This window comes from Microplitis demolitor, chromosome 5, assembly GCF_026212275.2.
Source record: "Microplitis demolitor isolate Queensland-Clemson2020A chromosome 5, iyMicDemo2.1a, whole genome shotgun sequence".
Classification (NCBI taxonomy): Eukaryota; Metazoa; Arthropoda; class Insecta; order Hymenoptera; family Braconidae; genus Microplitis; species Microplitis demolitor.
In genome coordinates, this window is record NC_068549.1 from 17,744,489 (window position 1) to 17,763,485 (window position 18,997).

Here is an 18,997-nt window from a genome sequence, read left to right on the forward strand (position 1 = left end):
AAATTTTTTTTCTTTTATCATCAAAAAAAAATTCTCGACATTGTCTCGGGTCATCATCACTTAGTACTAACTACGAAAGAATTAAAAGAATGCGGCACTAATGTCTACAAATAGTTGACGCTTTGCCATTCGATACGACGAATTTAAAAAAAAAAGTTTGATTGATGTTGCTTAAAGTAGACATACGTAATTGAACTTTTTAATTTTATTCGCAGTTCAAATATCATTTCTTTAGACGCGTACTTTTTGGCAGAGACTTCTAATTCATAATAAAATATATATACATATATATAAATTATATATTGAATGAGGTGCGCAGGTGGCTAAAAATCTGAGGTAGTCAATTCGAACTGGGCCGCATCCCGTTTAAACTAGTAAGTTGTCTATATAACCGTAGCGCGTTTAGTTCATCATATGTTCCTACAATTGCGTCCAATGAAAGTTGATATACCGACAATTAGCTGATTGACTATCAAGGCATCTCCAAGGCACTTTGTTGTGTTGCCATTCTAATAAACTTATTATTTATATTATTATTTATTTTTAAGATCTTTCTCGTCAGACGAATCATGATATCAATCACAAGGTTTTTATTCGGATTTTTTTTTGTTCAATATTTAAAAAAAAAAAATTATTTTATGTAACTAAAATTTTTTTTTTTTATTTTAATTAAAATTTATTTTAATTTAGAATTTAATTTTTCTATTATATAATTATAATTGTCTCCAATTACATTAACAGAATTAAAAATTTTAATTTATAATTTGGAGTAATAATTACTACACTTATTATAATTATTCAAAAAATTGGTCCACTTGAAAATTTAACTTGCGACTATTTTTATATTATTTAAAAATAAAAATTTAAATACAGCGATTCGACTAAAAACTTGTAACTTAAAAATAAAAAAATATTTAAGAGCTCAAGGAAAAAAAAAAAAAAAAATTGTCAAATGAATGAGAAAAATTTCTAAAATTTCACAATCGAACGAAAACTGACGTACTAAAAATATAACAAGTTTAAAAAATATATATTCATATATTTCTTTATAACATTACTCTACAATTACACTAAACAAATAATCACAACTTAACAAGACTGTTATTTAATTTCTAAAGCTCACTGATACATGTCACAGATTAAATAACTTAAACAAACATCTTCAGATAAAATATGATACGTGTAAGTATACCATTTTATTCTGTCTTCTTGATTTTATAAATTAACATCTATTAGATAATAAAAATTAATGTTGAAATAAATAAATAAAAATATATATAAATATGAAAATAAATAAAATGCAAGAAGACAGATACGTAACTAACTCTAACTCAACACTGCCAGGAATAGATGAACTGAGTTTATTTGTCAGCGAATCCTCGTGGTGGTGTTTCACCACGTACGTCACGTTTGTAAGTACGAGAGCAAACGCTGAAACCCGATGAATCCCGACCAAGATCCGTCCCGATTAAACTAGACATATTATATATATAGTGTACTACAAAGTTGTTCATCCCGACCTAGTACCCTTGGTCAAGCTCACAAGATTTATATGAATGTCTTGTTAATTTTGGTGAGTGTTCTTTACACTATAATCTGAAATGTCTTGGAATAGTCACCCTTGAGCCAAATTCATCAGTTAATGTTAACGTTATACCAAGTACTTAGTATTGTCTTTTACACTACATGGAAAAAAGAAATTTTAAAAAATAGTGTTTGAAATTATAATCCGGAAACTGGGTGTCAATATAGAGAATTTTTAAATTTTAAATGATAAATTTTATAATACGTGTCATATTTTTAATGTTTATGCTATGATTTTTAAAGTTCAAATATCAATTTTCCCAGCATGCACTGATAAAAATAATTGGTAGCAGCTACTGATTGGCGATCAGAAGCCGCTACCAATTATTTTTCGGTAGACGCTACCAATTATTTCGATGACAGTTACTGATTATTATGGTAGCCGTTATCGATTGAAATCAGTACCAGCTACCGAAAAAAAATCAGTAACTGCTACCGAAAAATAATCGGTAGCGGCTACCGATCGCCAATCGGTAGCTGCTACCGATTTTTTTTCTGAGTGTGGACAATAATTTTTAATACTCATCCCATAACTATTTATATTTAAACCTTTACAACATGTTGTTATTATCGGGTCATTATTAATTTTAAATAAAAAATTAAGAATCCAAAGTTGTATTACTGAAATTTCATGGAATTAAAATTTTATTTTCAACTGAAACTTAAAAAATAAAAAAAAAAATGTAAAATTTATAATTAACATCATTTACCTGGGCATCTATAATTCATTTATTTATTCATTAATATTGGAACAAAAATGTTACGATGCCATAGAAGAAAATGCCTATGGTGAACAAAAAATTTTTTTGCTTAAATTTTAAAAAAACCTACCTTAATTAATTAATTTTTTTGTAAAATATAAAAAACACTTTTTGATAATGTCCTCGATTTTTAGATCAAATCTCGACCAATTTTTTGTTTATTAATTATTAATAAGTAATTTATTTTAACGTTAGGGCTCATTAATTATTTCTTATTGAATGAGAGTATAAAATGAGATTAAATTCAAAATCTATTATACGATAGATTTTTCAAAATTTGGGTGACCGGGTGACCCCATGCTTCCCTACTTGTCGTTTCTCAGATTATATGGTTCACTTTTTTTGTGAAGGGTAGAAAGGGGTAAGACAATCCTATTAAAATAATTTTTCCCCTCAATCTCAAATTTTCGATTTTTCTGCGTATCATTTTTATATTTATATAAGTTTTAACATTTACTAATAAATACAATTGTAATTATAATAAATATGAAGATCGATGAAAATTTAAATTGAAAAATTTTTCTTTTTTTTGATTTCGTAAAAAAAGTTCTGGTAATATTTATAAGACACACGATAATTATTTCAGTTCTGACGAAAATTCACAGAAATTAAATTTTAAAAATTAATGTCACGGGTCGAAATTGTCAGAGAATTTACTCTATTCAACTATTCAGGCCCCAATAAATATAAAAATGCCAAAAAAATTTTTTGTTTAGCATTTTTTTAAGCGGGGCAGTCATAGAGTAGAAGAGATATCGTGGCTCATATTCCTTATAGGTTTTATTATCAAGTGAAATAAAACATATAATAGGCTCATTAATTAATAAAAATTAGCCCGTTATCTGTGGATGAATAATTTAATTTCTGTTTCACACACGGATCAAGTTTCTAAATAGCCTGCTATAAATTAACACAGCTTTCATCGAACAGGCGATGCATTGTACAAGTCGATTTACGATGATACGATTTCTTACAATGCATTCAATGAATCCGTTCAGATGTTTAATCAATCACAGTTGTCATTTAAAATACAATAAACAGACTTTAAGTGGCTTTATTGATACATTGATGTATGGGAAACAAAAATTAAAAAAAAAAAAATTTTAATGTTTAATGTATCAAATTGTTAAACTTACATTCCAACCAACTGAGCCAATGACAATATCTAAAGCTTGTTCATTTTCATCTCTATCACTGTCGGATTCGAGCAGAGCTTCAGTTGGTTCTTCTATACTTCCTCCCTCGCTTATCACATCTTCCTCGTAATTATTGTCAGATTTAACTGGTAGCGGTCCTTCTGCAAGCTCTTGAGCTCGGACTTTTTCTGCTAATAATGTTCCCAAGTTCTCAAAAAATCCTCCGTCTGAGTCTTGAATTCTAAAAATAATTATTTATGTTGTTAAAAAAAAAAAAAAAAAAAAAATTATGTAATTTTTATATTTTTTTATTTATAATCAATGAGTTTTCATAAAAATAACTTTATGTAAATTTATACATGTTCCAGTTATAAATTATTATTTGGTATTTTTAAAAAATTATTTATCAGCTTTATTTAAGATATTTAATAATCAATGTAATTTAGATAATTTGTCATAAATTGAAGACTTGTAAAATAAATAATTAGAATTTTATTATTTTGTAGTTTTTTTGTATTAAATTTAGTATTGGGCAATTAACTGGGGCATGGATAATTATAAAAAAAAAATTGATAAAATTTAATCAAGTGATATAATGGTTCAATATCATATTTACTGAGAGAAAAATAACTTTTTAGTGTAATTGTTTTTTTCTAAAAATGAATCAACATTTTTTTTAACGCAAAATAAAAAAAATCTCATATGTACTGCGAAAAAAAATAACAAAAAAAAAATATATGTTTATTCTTGATCTAAAAATGCATTTATTGCGAATTTGTGAGAAAGTTTTTTTTTTTTACTGAAGAAATTGTAATCTCTTTTGTATTTTCTTTTATGGTTTAGCTTCTACATAATTAAAGAAAAAAATTGACAAATTCTTTTATTATACTTGTATCATTAAAACTAATAAAATATGTGGGAGCATATGAATTTTTTTGTTAGAAGATATTTAACAATTTGAAAATTAAATTACGACTGAAGTGGTTGTGGTTTTTTCAGTCAATGAAAAACTTGTCACAAAATTTCAATAAACGTTCTGGCGATTCTAGAGTACCATCAGTTTACGGTTCCTCTTTACAGTAAGCTTCCGGTGTTTTACGGTAGAATTATCGTACATTCACAATGAGAATACAATACATTTTCAGTTTTTTATAAGTAGAATTATTTATCAAAGTAAGTTCGAATTTCATCCTATATGTGATCTAATAGATTAGAAGCATCACTTAAAGGGATCGATTTATGTTTTTTTTTTTTTTTTTTTTTGATAAAAAAATTTCTGCCGTGTGCTGGGCTCGAACCCAGATTCTTTCAATTTTCAATCGTTACTGTTATCAATTGCGCCAACCCACGTATGTGATCCCGTAAGAATAAATGAAATATGTATTAATACCAAAGAATAGTGAGTTAACGGTAATTTTATCTTACGTAGTAGCTATTGAAATTAATTTACCGTAAATTCACGGTAATTCTTATTTATACCGTAATTTTATACTGCAACGGAGATACAAATATTGTAATTTTATAGTAACTCGAATCCATCAGGGTTTCTTAGATCAAGATTATATTTATTTCATAATAACTATTTTTTCTTGCAATGTATATTCCACAATAGTCTACTTTTATTTGTAAGTTATAAATAACTACACGGATAAAAATTTATGGTGAAAATTACAATATGTTATGGGAATGGTTCTCATAATGCATGGTAACTTGTTTTTTTGATATGTTGATGATAGGAACAGCATCCATATATATTATAGTTATCATTACTATAATATTATGGTAATGTTTACCATATATTATGGTAATCGTTACCACAATATCATAGTAAATGTTACCATAATATAACGGTAATGGTTACCATAATATAACGGTAATGGTTACCACATATTATGGTAATAGTTACCATAATACCATAGTAAATGTAACCATAATATAACGGTAATGGTTATCACATATTATGGTATTAGTTACCATAAATCATAGTAAATGTTACTACAATATAACGGTAATGGTTACCACATATTATGGTAATAGTTACCATAATATTATGGTAATGATTACTATAATATTATGGTGACGGTTCTTCTAACATTATGGTAATGGTTACCATAGTATAATGGGAACGACTACTATAATAATATGGTAATTACCATAATTTTTTCACATGCGATATGGGAACTGCTATCACAATAAAAGGAATTTTTCCCATAGCTATGAAAACTTGTCTCAGAAAGTATGGGCCTATATCCCATAATTCCAAGTAATCATTACCATAACGGTATGGGATGATATTTCATAAACATACTAAGAACGGTTACCATAAATTTCTCTCCGTGTAATGTAATAATGATTAAAATTTTAGTTATCTATAGAAATCTATGTAAATCTAAAATAAGATCAAGTTAAATCAAAACTATTTTCGTTTGTATATTAGAAAATAACAAAATGCACTAACTACACAAAATATAAATATCATACACAAGTGCAGCAATTAAAAGAGAAAATTATTTTATCATTGAAAAGTAAATAAATTGGACCTTGAAGCCATGCTTTAACACAACTAAACAAAAAAACAGCTAAATTTTTATTACTAAAAAAAAAATAAAAAACATTCAGTACACAAATTTTTTCTGACACTTTAATTCACTACAGTATCACCTTTTGTGGATAAAGTTGTGCGCAACGAACTTCCAATATATACTTCCTACCGTGACAGGTTTATTTTCAGGCTTTTGGGTCATTCGAAATGCCGCAATTGCGTAGTAAGGATGTTTTGTATCACATTTTGCAAAATGAGCCATTTTGTATTTTTTTTCAGGCCTTAGACATAAAGTCAATCATATAAATTATTTATTAAAAAATTATTTTAACAACTTGTTTCAGTATTTAACTTATATATATTTATTTATCACTGAAAAATTTTAACTTATTTTGTAAAGTTATTTACTCGTTAATTAAATGATTTGGAGTATTTTAAATTGCCAGGTAAAATGATTCTTGTAAAGCAGTTATTATAAGACTGATAATACTATATTTCTTCTTCCGACTTGAGCCAGTGTTGAAACGTAGTAGGAGGTGTGTAAACCTACAATGCTAGTCTTATATGCTTTACAAATTGATTTCCATGATAACATTAATAATAAATGGACAAACATTCTTTCTATAATATACTAAGAATAAATTCAAAAGTGTGTAAATTTATATAAATGTTGAGGTACAAAATATTAAATGTTGTTATAAATTTATTGTCTAGAAGGTCATTGAATCTCTCGACTTTTTTTTTACTATTTATTTTACATATACCTTTACGTTATATTACAAAATTAATCATTGTCAAGTTTATGATGAATTTATTTATATTTATTCAATGACACATTATCACTTATCGAAATCCAATTGCAGTCTAAAATTCAGATTATGTGAATTAAACGATTATAACACACCTTCGTATTTATACAAATTATATGAATTATCTATTTTTATATACGTTATCATATTATTTTCTTCTTTTAATTCTTGTTTCTTATTTATCATTATTTTTAGAAATAATTATTTATTGAGCAGGAGAAAGAGAAAATCAGCAATAATTCACTGAAAAAGCGGATTTCTTACTTTAAGAAATTTTCAATTGTAACCAGAAAACTTTTGCATTATGAATTGACAGCTAAAACTTTTTGGGCCTAGAAAAAATTTCTTACGCCAAAAAATTATTTTTTGTTTGAAAAAAAATTTCTTTTCAGATCATGATGCAAAAAATTTCTTGCGTTGAAAAAAATTGTCTTGAATAAAAAAAATTTCTCAGTTTATTAGAATTTTTTTTTGAAGGCAATTGTTTTTTTTTTTATTTAGAAATTATGGAACTACTTTTTAAATAATAATATTTTTGATCAAGGTGTCACCAACTTTAGCCAAAAATTCTAAAAAATGCAATCCAAGAAAATGAGTATTTCGGCTTTAGTGTCAAATGTATATGAAACTTATTTTTTTCTGTAATTAATATTTTGTCTCAAATCAAAGATTTTTTAGGACATTTTATTTACGTCTTGATTTTAATAATAAGACATACTATTCTTTAGAATAATATGTCTTATTAAAAAAAAAAAAAAATGTTAGAAAATCCAAAATTACACACCTCAATCGCTCATTTTATTTTTAATCATTACGTTTATTTTTTTTTTTTTTATTATGAATTTTTATTCAACTTTTGAATCATTAATTTGATTTTTTTATTTCTTGATTCCAGTTTAATTTTTTTTTTTTTAATTTTTTTTCTAAATATCCCGCATTTTTGTTGTAGATGTCGCTTTTTTTTCAAACCTACTGTTTTACGCTAGTGCTGCTACCAGTAGTTGATGGTGAGAAAAAAAGAAAAAAAAATTACTCTTGTAATAATAACAATAGTAAAAATAAAGATGGCCGCTAAACTTTTCGTAATTAATCCGTTTTACGTTTCTAATTAATTACAATTAAACTAAAAGGATTTAGACAGTAATTTTCAAAAGGGTTCTTGTGATCAAAAATACAAAAATAATAAAAAAAATTTTAGGCCGATTGATTGTTCCTATCGAGAGCTATTTGGTTTACTAAGTTTCATACAGGACAATTGACGACTCGTGTCACTGGGATTAAAATAATTTATATTTAATTAATGGAATAATTAATCGACTTAATATTGGTTTGAAATTATTCTTTAATAAATTGTCTTTGTGTTAATATAAAATTTGACCGATTTTAGTGTAATCGAAAAAGTCTAGAGATAATTTAATGTGAGTGAATGAATCAAAAAATTTGGAGCGATCATAAAAATTAGATTCAAATTCAAATATTTTCAAACTAAAAGTGCAATACTTAATCGATAATTTTTTGTTTTTTTATGCTAGAGTTATATTAATTTATTCAAGAATGATTTTTTAAATTGAGAAAGCAGAATATAATTAAAATGACGAATAGCATTTTTAATACAAAAATGTTTGTTGATTAGACTAAATTGATATTTTTTTTGTTGATAATTTTTTCACACTTTAGAATTCTGTTAATTTTTGTAGATCTTTTTTAATCCAAAATTTGATCTAAATAGATTTATCTCGTACGAAAAAAGTATATATTCGGGATATATCCGGGCACAATTGAATATATGTGTCTCATACATGCGACATATGATTAGATTTACCCGGATATATACTTTTTTTGTACGGGATACGGAGATCAGCACATAGGTAACTGATGATTAAAAAATTAGTTCTCAGTTAACCTCATGAAATATAAATTATTTTTTTTTATTGTGTCATTAATGTTAATTTTTAAAGTAAAAAAAAAAAAATTAATTTAGTCGAATTACACCAAATTTAGATTATTAGTTCAAAATTTGAAACAGTTATTTATAAAACAATAACTTTTTAAAATCATTTTATTAATATTTTATTCTTGAATTAGTGAATAAATAAAAAAAAAAATAATAAGTTTTAGAAACGTATCTTTTAAAACAAAGTAAATATTTTAAGACGCTCACGTAATCAGTCAGTAGTCTTGACATTGATCTACAAATACTTGGATCGTAATTATCAGAAGGCATAATTAATATGTTTTTCAACATATCTCGAGGCAATTAGTAATTAAATTTTATTAATGAATAACCCAATATATATTATTTTAAAACTTTTAATTCTTATCAATTTTATAACAACATAAATGTATAAATACGTTTAGTTATTGAGAGTGGGGCAAGAAGGGAAACCATTTTTCAGCAAAAGAAATTTTTATTTTTGTAAATTATTGCCTATACAATCTTTTAAAAAAAAATATTATACAAGTTCATCCCCAAAGTAGTGCAACCATCTTATAATATTGACCGAAAAAAATTTTTTTTCGTGTCTACTACTAAACTTAAAAACAAAAAATTATTACTAATGTTCGTAAAAAAAAAATCGAAAAAAAAAACTTCAAAGTTCTGGGTTAGATTTTAAAATAGTGATCTCTTCTTTCAAAAAATCCTGTAAACGTAAAATTAAGAACGAGGCTCGATGCATTATATAATCTACACGGAGAAAAAAAAAACAGGTAATTTTCCTATGTTACATAGTAATATTTCCTATGTTCGCATAGGAATTTTTACTATGCGGACATAGGGTAATTTACTATGTTAACATAGGAATAATTCCTATACAACATAGGAATTATTCCTATGTTGACATAATGAATTTCCTTCTGTAAACATAGGAAAATATACCATGCAGCATAGGAAAATTTACTATGTAGCATAGGGAAATTTAATATGCAACATAGGAATAATTTCTTTGTTACATAGGAATTACTCCTATGTTAACATAGTAAATTTTCCTATGTTACATAGGAATTATTCCCATGTTAGCATAGTAAATTTTCCTATGCTACATAGTAAATTTCCCTATGTGCATATAGGAAATTCTACTATGTTAACATAGGAACAATTCTTATGTCTAAAAAAGTAAAAAAAAATATAATTTACTTATTTCCTTACGTGTAGGGGAAGTGGGGGCAAAATGGGTCCCCCAAACTTTTTAACATGAAAAGTATTTGGGGCGGGGAAAGGGCAAAATGGATCACTGAGGCAAAATAGGCCACTGAGGCCAAATGGACCACTAGGGCAAAATGGCCACCTAAAATTTTTTTACATATAAGAAAAACAAATCTCATCCTTTTATAATTTTTGTAACACAAGAATTTTTCCTATGTTAACATAGGAATAATTTCTATGGTACATAGTATTTTTTCCTATGGTAACATAGTAAAATTTCCTATGTTCGCATAGGAATTTTTCCAATGTGAAACATAGGAATAATTCCTATGTTAACATAGGAAAAATTGCTATGTTTCACAACGGAAAAATTCCTTTGCTACAAAGGGAAAATTACTGTGGTAACATAGGAAATTTCACTATGTTACCATAGGAAAAAATGATATGTAATATAGGAATTATTCCTATGTTAACATAGGAACTTTTCCTATGTTTTATAGGAAAAGTTCTTATGTAATATAGTACTTTTTCCTATATTTTTATAGGGAATTTCCCTATGTTTACATGTGCCCATAGGAATAGTTACTATGCCAACATAGGAAATATTACTGTTTTTTTTTCTCCGTGTAGCAATCCATGTTTTCATTTATAAAAAATGGTTATTCGTTTACCAGAAAAACGTGGACAAATTTTCCATTTGCTGCGCAAGTGCAACAAGGATAGTACCGTTCATCGACCTGAGTGTGATAGAGAAATAATTAAAACCCCTCTGAAAAAAAATGAAATAAAAAAAAAATTTGTAACAAAGTGGAGTCTTATTTTATCTACCCCCTTATCAAGTATATGGTGCCTCATCTTGCCCCACTCTTCTTTTATACATTCGTACACATATCGATCTTAGTTATCGAAACAAACTACACTTACCGATAGAGTAACGTATAAACTTTTAAATAATTTCTTACAGAGAATCAACTTCCTTATACCTATTGTATCATAGTTAAGTTACGTTATATTTGGTACGGTATGTAAAAGTGATGACTGATGCAATGATTCATTATTCAACCTTCACACGCCAATCTCTAAGTATTCTGAGAGACAATTTACAGTCTCTTTTAAACCATGCCTAACATATACATATACATATTTACACATGATAAAATAACAGACATCACATATGTTAAGCCTTTCTTTTTTTTTTTTTGCATATATGTGTGACTCAATGGATCAGAATAGTAACGACTAAGTTACTTTCTAAGCATTTTGGTTTGACGTTTCGGCGCGCTTATTTATATCACATTTAAAGCCGCTTGACTACGATGTATATAAAATTTATCAGTCTGCTTTTATCTTATATATTTCCAACTAAATGATACTGTACAATTACTAATATGATTTTTTTAGTCGATCATAATATTACTCATTAATTGATGTCATAGTTGAATATACAACTTGACAACTTAATATTATTTTACATTAAAATTTTAGTATTTAATTAAAAAATAAAAATCTAATTAAGTATATGTAATTTAAAATTTTAATTGTAATTTGTAATTTGTAAAATTGTAATTTAAATTTTTAAATAAAATTATAGATTTTAAATTTTTTACCTGAGATCATGTTCTGTTTTTTCAACATTTGATTCTTTTTCTTTAACTATTTTTTCATAAAATCCTTTCCACATTGCTTCTTCATCCATTTTTAATATTTATAATATTATTATTTTATTACAAAAAAATAATAAATTTTGATTATAACACCGGCGTGTTGATAACTGAATCTGTCAAACTCAATTTATTAACTCTCGCTATCAAATAAACTTAAAATTTCTTTATCAGCAAATAAAACACACGCGAATGATAACTTTCGTAGATATTGATATTATAATAATTGAATTAATAATTAAAAATTGAATGGAGCAATAGATATATTGAATTTAATGCAGATGTATATTGAGTATTTTGGGCCAAGGATGCCGCCCGTCAGGTATTTACTGGCTGGAGCCAAGACTAGTAGATGCCGTTACGTTGGTCGACCAAGTAAGTGGAACAATCTTTATTGTCCCAGATGGCGCCACCACCCCGTCTATTGTACAGATTTTCTCTTACCTATATGATAAGTTTCTCGTTCTTATCTTGATTGTTATATTTTTTAAATTTAAATACAATACTAATTTATTCGCGCCAAAATTAAAACAGTATTTTATTTTTTCACTTTTTTTGTAAAATAAAATTAATTTATGGAAAATTTTATTTACCCGACACAGATACTATTAAAAAATTAAACTGCAGATATGAGTCAAGCGTTAAATTCAGTTAGATTATACTCTGACGTAATTGGATTTTTCAATTCATAAATTCAGAGAATATCAACTATATACATTGTGGCAATAGAGGAAAATAATGCAGATATTTGTCATTGTAATTGTTGTTATTTATATTCATAATTCAATTTTAATGGTCATGATAACGCAGATAATAAATAAAAAAAGATTTATAGTTTTGGCACGATAATTTGAAATTAATTTTGGTTTATCTTTTTTTTTATGATTTTTTTATTATTTATGATCAATAAATGTTTTCGATGAGATTAAATGCAACGTGATGAGATACGTTTGAAGATGTAATGATTATAAAAGGAGAATGTTACATTTTGTAACCAGTTTGCTTCGTCATGCATTGTGTGTTACTGATTATTTTTTTTTTCATTTGTAAGTTGAATATATTAAATTTTATGTACATTGATAGAAGGATTTTTCAGCATTTGAAAAGATTTTATGTCTTAAGAAATTATTTTTTAAATACTAAGAAATCTTTTTAAATGCTAAGAAAGCCTTCTATCAGTGTATTAACATCAAAAATTGATCATTTTTTAGTATATATTTTTAAAAATATATTCAAATTATACACAAACATTTCTTATACTTTGAATATTTTTACTATTTAATTTTTTCTTAAAGTAACGTTTAAGTAAAGAGAATTAAAAGTTTTTTTGAAGGGAATAAAATTTCCTACAAATTTCCTACTAACATTTTCAGTGTCCTTTCATTGGTTTATGTTCTGCAAGCCAAGAAAGGTCCATTTGATACGAAAAATGACTTCCTCAGCGGACATCAGTGAAACAGCTGGAATTACAGCTAAGTTACTACGGGCACTTTTGAAGAACACTAAATGCCCTATAATTTGCGGCCAAAACCGCGTCGATATCATAAAATGCAGCTGAGTATTAGAAAATAAAAAAAGTAGTTTAATTTACGTGCATTTTAAATGGGAAATCTTTGAAATCGAATGGAAAATACATAGGACCGGAATTGAGAGCTCAAACTTGGCAGGAATTTTTATTCTAGCCTAAAAAACAATATTTTGCTTAATAAGCAACGAAAAAAAATTCATTGGCCGGAAACGAAGCACCCTAATATATATGTATACGATATAACGCGCCTTGTCATCACGATAGCGCCCGCAATTCTTAACGGATCTTAATGAAATTTTATACACTTAATTATTGAGTGATTACCTTGATCAAGTTCGAAGATGAGCCCAATTAGATTAGTTTGAAATTTGTAGGTGTTTAAAATTTTCTTTAATTTTCAAAGAAATTAATTTTCTAGCTTTATCTTGAAATATCTTTTAAATCGAAAATGATAACTTAATTCTGTAAAGAGTATCTTAAAATTCGTACGATTAACTTTAATTTTCCCTATATTACTTGTTTTTTTAAAGATCTTGTCTAACAATTTGACGATCTCGAAAATTTCACAAAAGACTAAAAAAGCATATTTTTGTAGCTTAGTCCTTTAATAACTTCAGAATGATAAGGCATCATTCATTTCCTTGAAATTCATGTTTAAGCATACAAAATAAATATTAATTATACTATTGTAGCTTTATTGTATTCACATATATAAGAAATCTACCTTTCCATTCCGGGTAGACCAGATGGCTCTTTTTATTTTTTAATTGTGAAAAACAATAAGGGAGAATCAAAAGTATTAACAGAGAATCAATTCTTGGACTCGGAGTGTATGATATAAGTTGCTGCCCATCTAGGATAATTTTTCTCTAATAAAGCTAGTGCCTAGAATATTCAAGTTAGAATAAATTACTAAACACTTTGTAAAATAAATCACGGTGAATATTGAATAGATGTAAATTTAAATAGTGTTTCAATGTTACTTTCTGAATAGAGTAATTTTAAACTATATTTTTTAAATAAAAGTTACCAAAATTTTTTTTTCCACAAATCAATTCAATATTTATAAAAATTTATCCACTGAGAACAATAGTTAGTGAATCCAATTTAATTATTTACTTTTTAGAAAATTATTTGAATTGGAAATGATTCAAAACTTAGTTCTTGAAACTAAGAATATAAAATTTGACCAACAATAAATTTTACTAACAGATATAAATTTGACGTTAATTGATTAAAAAACGTCTATCGATTTCTCGTTCTTCAACTCAAACCAAGCATTACTCTCATTTAATATAAATTATAATAAACATTTAATTAATTCTATATATTGATTTTACAGCAATTCCTCTCAAAGGATCACTGGGGAATGAAATACATGGTCTAAAACACAAAAATGATTCAAATTTAAATTTAAACCAACTGCAAGAAGTAGACTTAATTATTGACGGATTGAAACAAATCTTCGATGAAAATACACATGGACCAAATTTACGCAAAAATGTTAAGTCCACATATAAATTAAAATCTGAAATGCAAATAGTAGGACGTAGTCTTATCGGAAAAATACAATCTGTCTTAAACTATTTAGGACTATTCAGATTTAATAATAAATTTATGTCATCAATTTATAAATTAATTAATAATGACATCCGTTCATCAACAGTTAAAGATGAAGTTTTACGTCAGTACTTATCGTTAGCATATTTATTTCCTTTACATTCTCAAATAATGACTAAAATAAATAATCATTATCGTAAAAGTAATTATCATACAAAAGGATATGTTCCAACTAATTTAAAGTTATTCAGTGGTGTAATTAATAACGAAAATGTTTTTGGAATTAAATGGATTTCTTTAATCGAATTATTATCAAATCTTGTTATTAAATCTTTGGATTGTTTCGAGTCGAACAAATGGTTTAATATTTCAGAATCAGTCACAAAAATTTTAAAACATTCATTAAAAATTATTAAAAAAATTATAATCTCACGTTTATCAAAAAATATTCCCAATCATCCGAAAGTAGATGGTCCGCCTTATAGTGATTTTCAAGCACTGGTTTGTCATATTTTGGTACGAGATATGAAGAAAGACTTTAATAATTGTTTGCAACAAGTCAAAGCAATAGAAATTTGTACTATGCAGAAATCAAAACAATCTTCTGACACATCTTTAGTCAGAATGTCAAAATCTTTTAAACAAAATTTAAATAATAATTTCACCAGCAACTGTATCGTTAAGTCTATTAATGAATCTTTGATAACATTTTGTGAAAATGGTTCAAAAAATAATTTAACACAAAGTTTTATTTTTCTTTTCTCAAAACCTGTTCGAGATAAATTAATAAATTCACCGGATTTAAAATATATCATGGATTATATTGGCAAAATGGTTATCAATAATGATGTAGGTTCTACTATTCTCAAAGAATTAGTTGGTATGAAGAGTGCGTTCAAGCCACGTATTAATTCACAGAGTCTCAAAGCTAAAAAATTGAAGAATAGTTTATCAAAAATTATCTTGCGTACTATTGATCGTATTCATGTAATGAACACTGGTATTGAAAAAAAATTGATTGATGCGTCAGGAGGATTAAAAATGGAATTATCAAACAATTTGCAAACAATGAGATGTATTCATGAATGGATACATATGATGATGAATCCTATGTATGCGCTTAATCAAACAAAATCTGATAGTTCAAGTATGAGCACAAAAATGATTATAAATAGTGATGGTAAAGTATTTGCTAAAAAACATGGATTTGATTATTATGAAAAATCGGTCAAAAATTTGGTGATATCGATGAAACATCTTACTGAAATAAATTCAAGAAAAAGTAGCACTATTTTTACACTTGCTAATACTTTTTTATTAGCTGCAGTATTCTATGAATGCATTAGTATATTAGTTACTTTAATGTATCGTGGAGATAACAATCATATTTCACCTTCAAACCCGGTAAGGAATTTCTTATACTCGTGATCTAAGATACTATTTTGAAGAGCCCGGGTCAAAAAATAACTTGATTTTGACTTTTTTGACTTATATGACTTGCATTTGACTCGTAGTTAACTTCATTTTGGCTACACGTACTTTTTTTTTTAACTTAAATATGACGGTTTCAACTTAAAAGTTGAAGTCAACTAAATCAAATTCAAGTCGAGTTTGACTCATTTGACTTGAAAATTGAAGTTAACTAAGTCAAATTAAAGTTACGTTGACATGGATTATGACTTAAATTTGTCAACAAAAGTTACATCTACACGGAGAAAAAATTAAAGGAACTGTTCTTAGTACGTTTATGAAATATCATCCCATACCGTTATGGTAATGATTACTAGGGATTATGGGATATAGACCCATACTTTTTGGGAAGGTTTCCATAAATATGGTAACAATTCCTATCATTATGGTAACAGTTCCCATATCGCATGTGAAAGAATCATGGTAATGATTACCATACTCATAGGAATAGTTCCCATAAGCAAATAGGAACCAATCCTATAACCACATTGTAACAGTTCCTATAATATTATGGGAATGGTTACCATAATATTATAGGAACAGTTACCATAATATTATGGGAAATGTTACCATAATATTATGGGAATGGTTACCATAATATTATGGGAATTATTACCATAATATTATGGGAATGGTTACCATTGTATTGTAATATAGTTTCACAAAAATATTAAATATACAAAAAAAATGCTTATTACAAACAAAAATTATTATAATTTCTAAATATTATGGTAACCATACCCATAATATTATGGTAACTGTTCCTATAATATTATGGTGACCATTCCCATAATATTATGGTAACTGTTCCTATAATATTATGGTAACCATTCCCATAATATTATGGTAACTATTCCCATAATATTATGGTAACCATTCCAATAATATTATGGTAACCATTCCCATAATATTATGGTAACCATTCCCATAATATTATAGTAACCATTCCCATAATATTATGGTAACCATTCCCATAACATTATAGTAACGATTACCATAATATTATAGTAACCATTACCATAATTCCATAGGAATTATTCCGATACCGTATGGGAATTATATCCATAATTATAGGAATGGTTACCATAATATATATGGGTGCCGTTCCTATAATCAACATTTCAAAAAAACCAGTTACCATGCAGTATGGGAACCATTCCCATAATATATTGTAACTGTTACTATAATTTTCTCTCCGTGTAAGACAACGTGACTTTAATTTGACTTGGTTGGTATAAATCGGTACTATGTAAGATGACTTCGTGAAAAGTAAGTCAAAACCAAATGTGTTTTCATATCTTAAAATGTGTTTTTCATTTATGGAAAAAAGAACTTAAACTTGCTTTCGTTTTGCTACACTTGCTTCATTGTTAATTTTCAAAATTACACCAAAGTCAAGTTATTTTTTGGAGGTGGCGGAATACATTTTGACGCTAAGAAGTTATTTTATCGTAAATTTGCAATAAAATCTACACGGTTTAAAATTTTGTGTTTTTGTGTATAAAATTCAATGGTTGAATATTTTGTGTCAATTATTCGATACCATCAAACATATATTTAACTAAATTTGAATGTGTTATCTGATCTTACGAATTTTACACCTGTATTATTGTTTAAAACAAGTATAACATGTTAAATTAACACAAGAAGTTGAGTGGATCGTTTGGGACATGTGATTTGTGTTAAATTTAACATAAATTTTTCAACTGTGTATTTTAGCCAATAGAACTCTACATTAATTCAAATATTTTTTTCTTAAAATAAAGAAATTTATGGAAAATTAAAATTAAGCATTTTCTTTATACAAAAATCAATTCCTTCGAGTTGAGAAATTAACAATTTATTAACTAAAAATTGAAGTTATTTTTTTTTCCTAAGACAATTTCTTTTCTCGATATAAGGTTTAATTTATTGGGATCAAATATTTTTTCAGACGGATTATAATCACAGCCATAATCATAATGAAGGTTATTATGGAACTATCACTACTGAAAATGTAAATGGTGTTGATAGTAGTTATGAAGACTGTGACGAGCAACAAAACCGGATTTACAGACGAGAAGCTGGAGAACAATATACTGATTTTTCAAGCATTAAAGAATCCATATATGAAAATAACGGAACATTTGATTACTCAAATTTTTATGATGTTGTCTTATATAATTACGTTAATAAGAAAATATAAATTTTAAAATATGTAATATTCTGTTTGGAAACTTAGCAAATATCTGCACATAAATTTAATTTATCATTTTTGAATAAATAATAAATTTGTTAATCACATGAAAAAATAAAAATTTTACCAAATTTTTTTTTTATGTATGAGCTAATTTTTTTTAATATTTCTTTTTTGATTATCAACATTTAAAATACAATCTGTTGTCTAACTTTTAAATTTTTTTTTTTTTTTGAGAACAGACAATTATTCTGTTTCTAAAGAGAATCTGATTTCGTAGTTAACTAAAGTTTCATAATTTGTTACTACATGTCTATGGCATAATTGAATTTTTTTTCTCTTCTAAGGAGAAAAGTATTAGTTTCTTGTTGAAAGAAAATATATGAAATATAAATTTGAATACAATAATTTTTCCTAAAAATACTTTTCCATGAGAGAGAACCGCAGTTATTTTCTAGCTAAGCCAGAAATTAATTTAAGCTTTAGGAACAACTATGGTAAAAAGTAGTATAGATACCTAAGAAAGCTGAATACTCATCTAACCCCCCCCCCTCTGTCTTTATTGGCCTGCCTGAGCTATAAGCATTTCTAAATCAAACTATTTCAAAATTTATCGCAGAAGTAA

At 26.5% G+C, this 18,997-nt stretch overlaps 1 protein-coding gene across 6 annotated transcripts in view; it reads right to left on the reverse strand.

Moving 5' to 3' along the window:
- Window positions 1-18,997, reverse strand: part of LOC103579946 (protein unc-13 homolog 4B) — a 35,778-nt gene that overhangs the window by 11,921 nt on the left and 4,860 nt on the right. For 2 of the 6 annotated variants that reach the window (XM_014439631.2, XM_014439630.2), the window contains exon 2: window positions 3,482-3,722. In XM_014439631.2, coding sequence (XP_014295117.1) covers window positions 3,482-3,722 — 241 coding nt within the window. Of the gene's footprint in view, window positions 1-1,325; window positions 1,381-3,481; window positions 3,723-6,142; window positions 6,534-11,584; window positions 11,976-18,997 lie in introns of those variants that run through there. The other 4 variants (XM_014439633.2, XM_008561511.3, XM_014439632.2 and 1 more) reach the window with 4 other exon arrangements.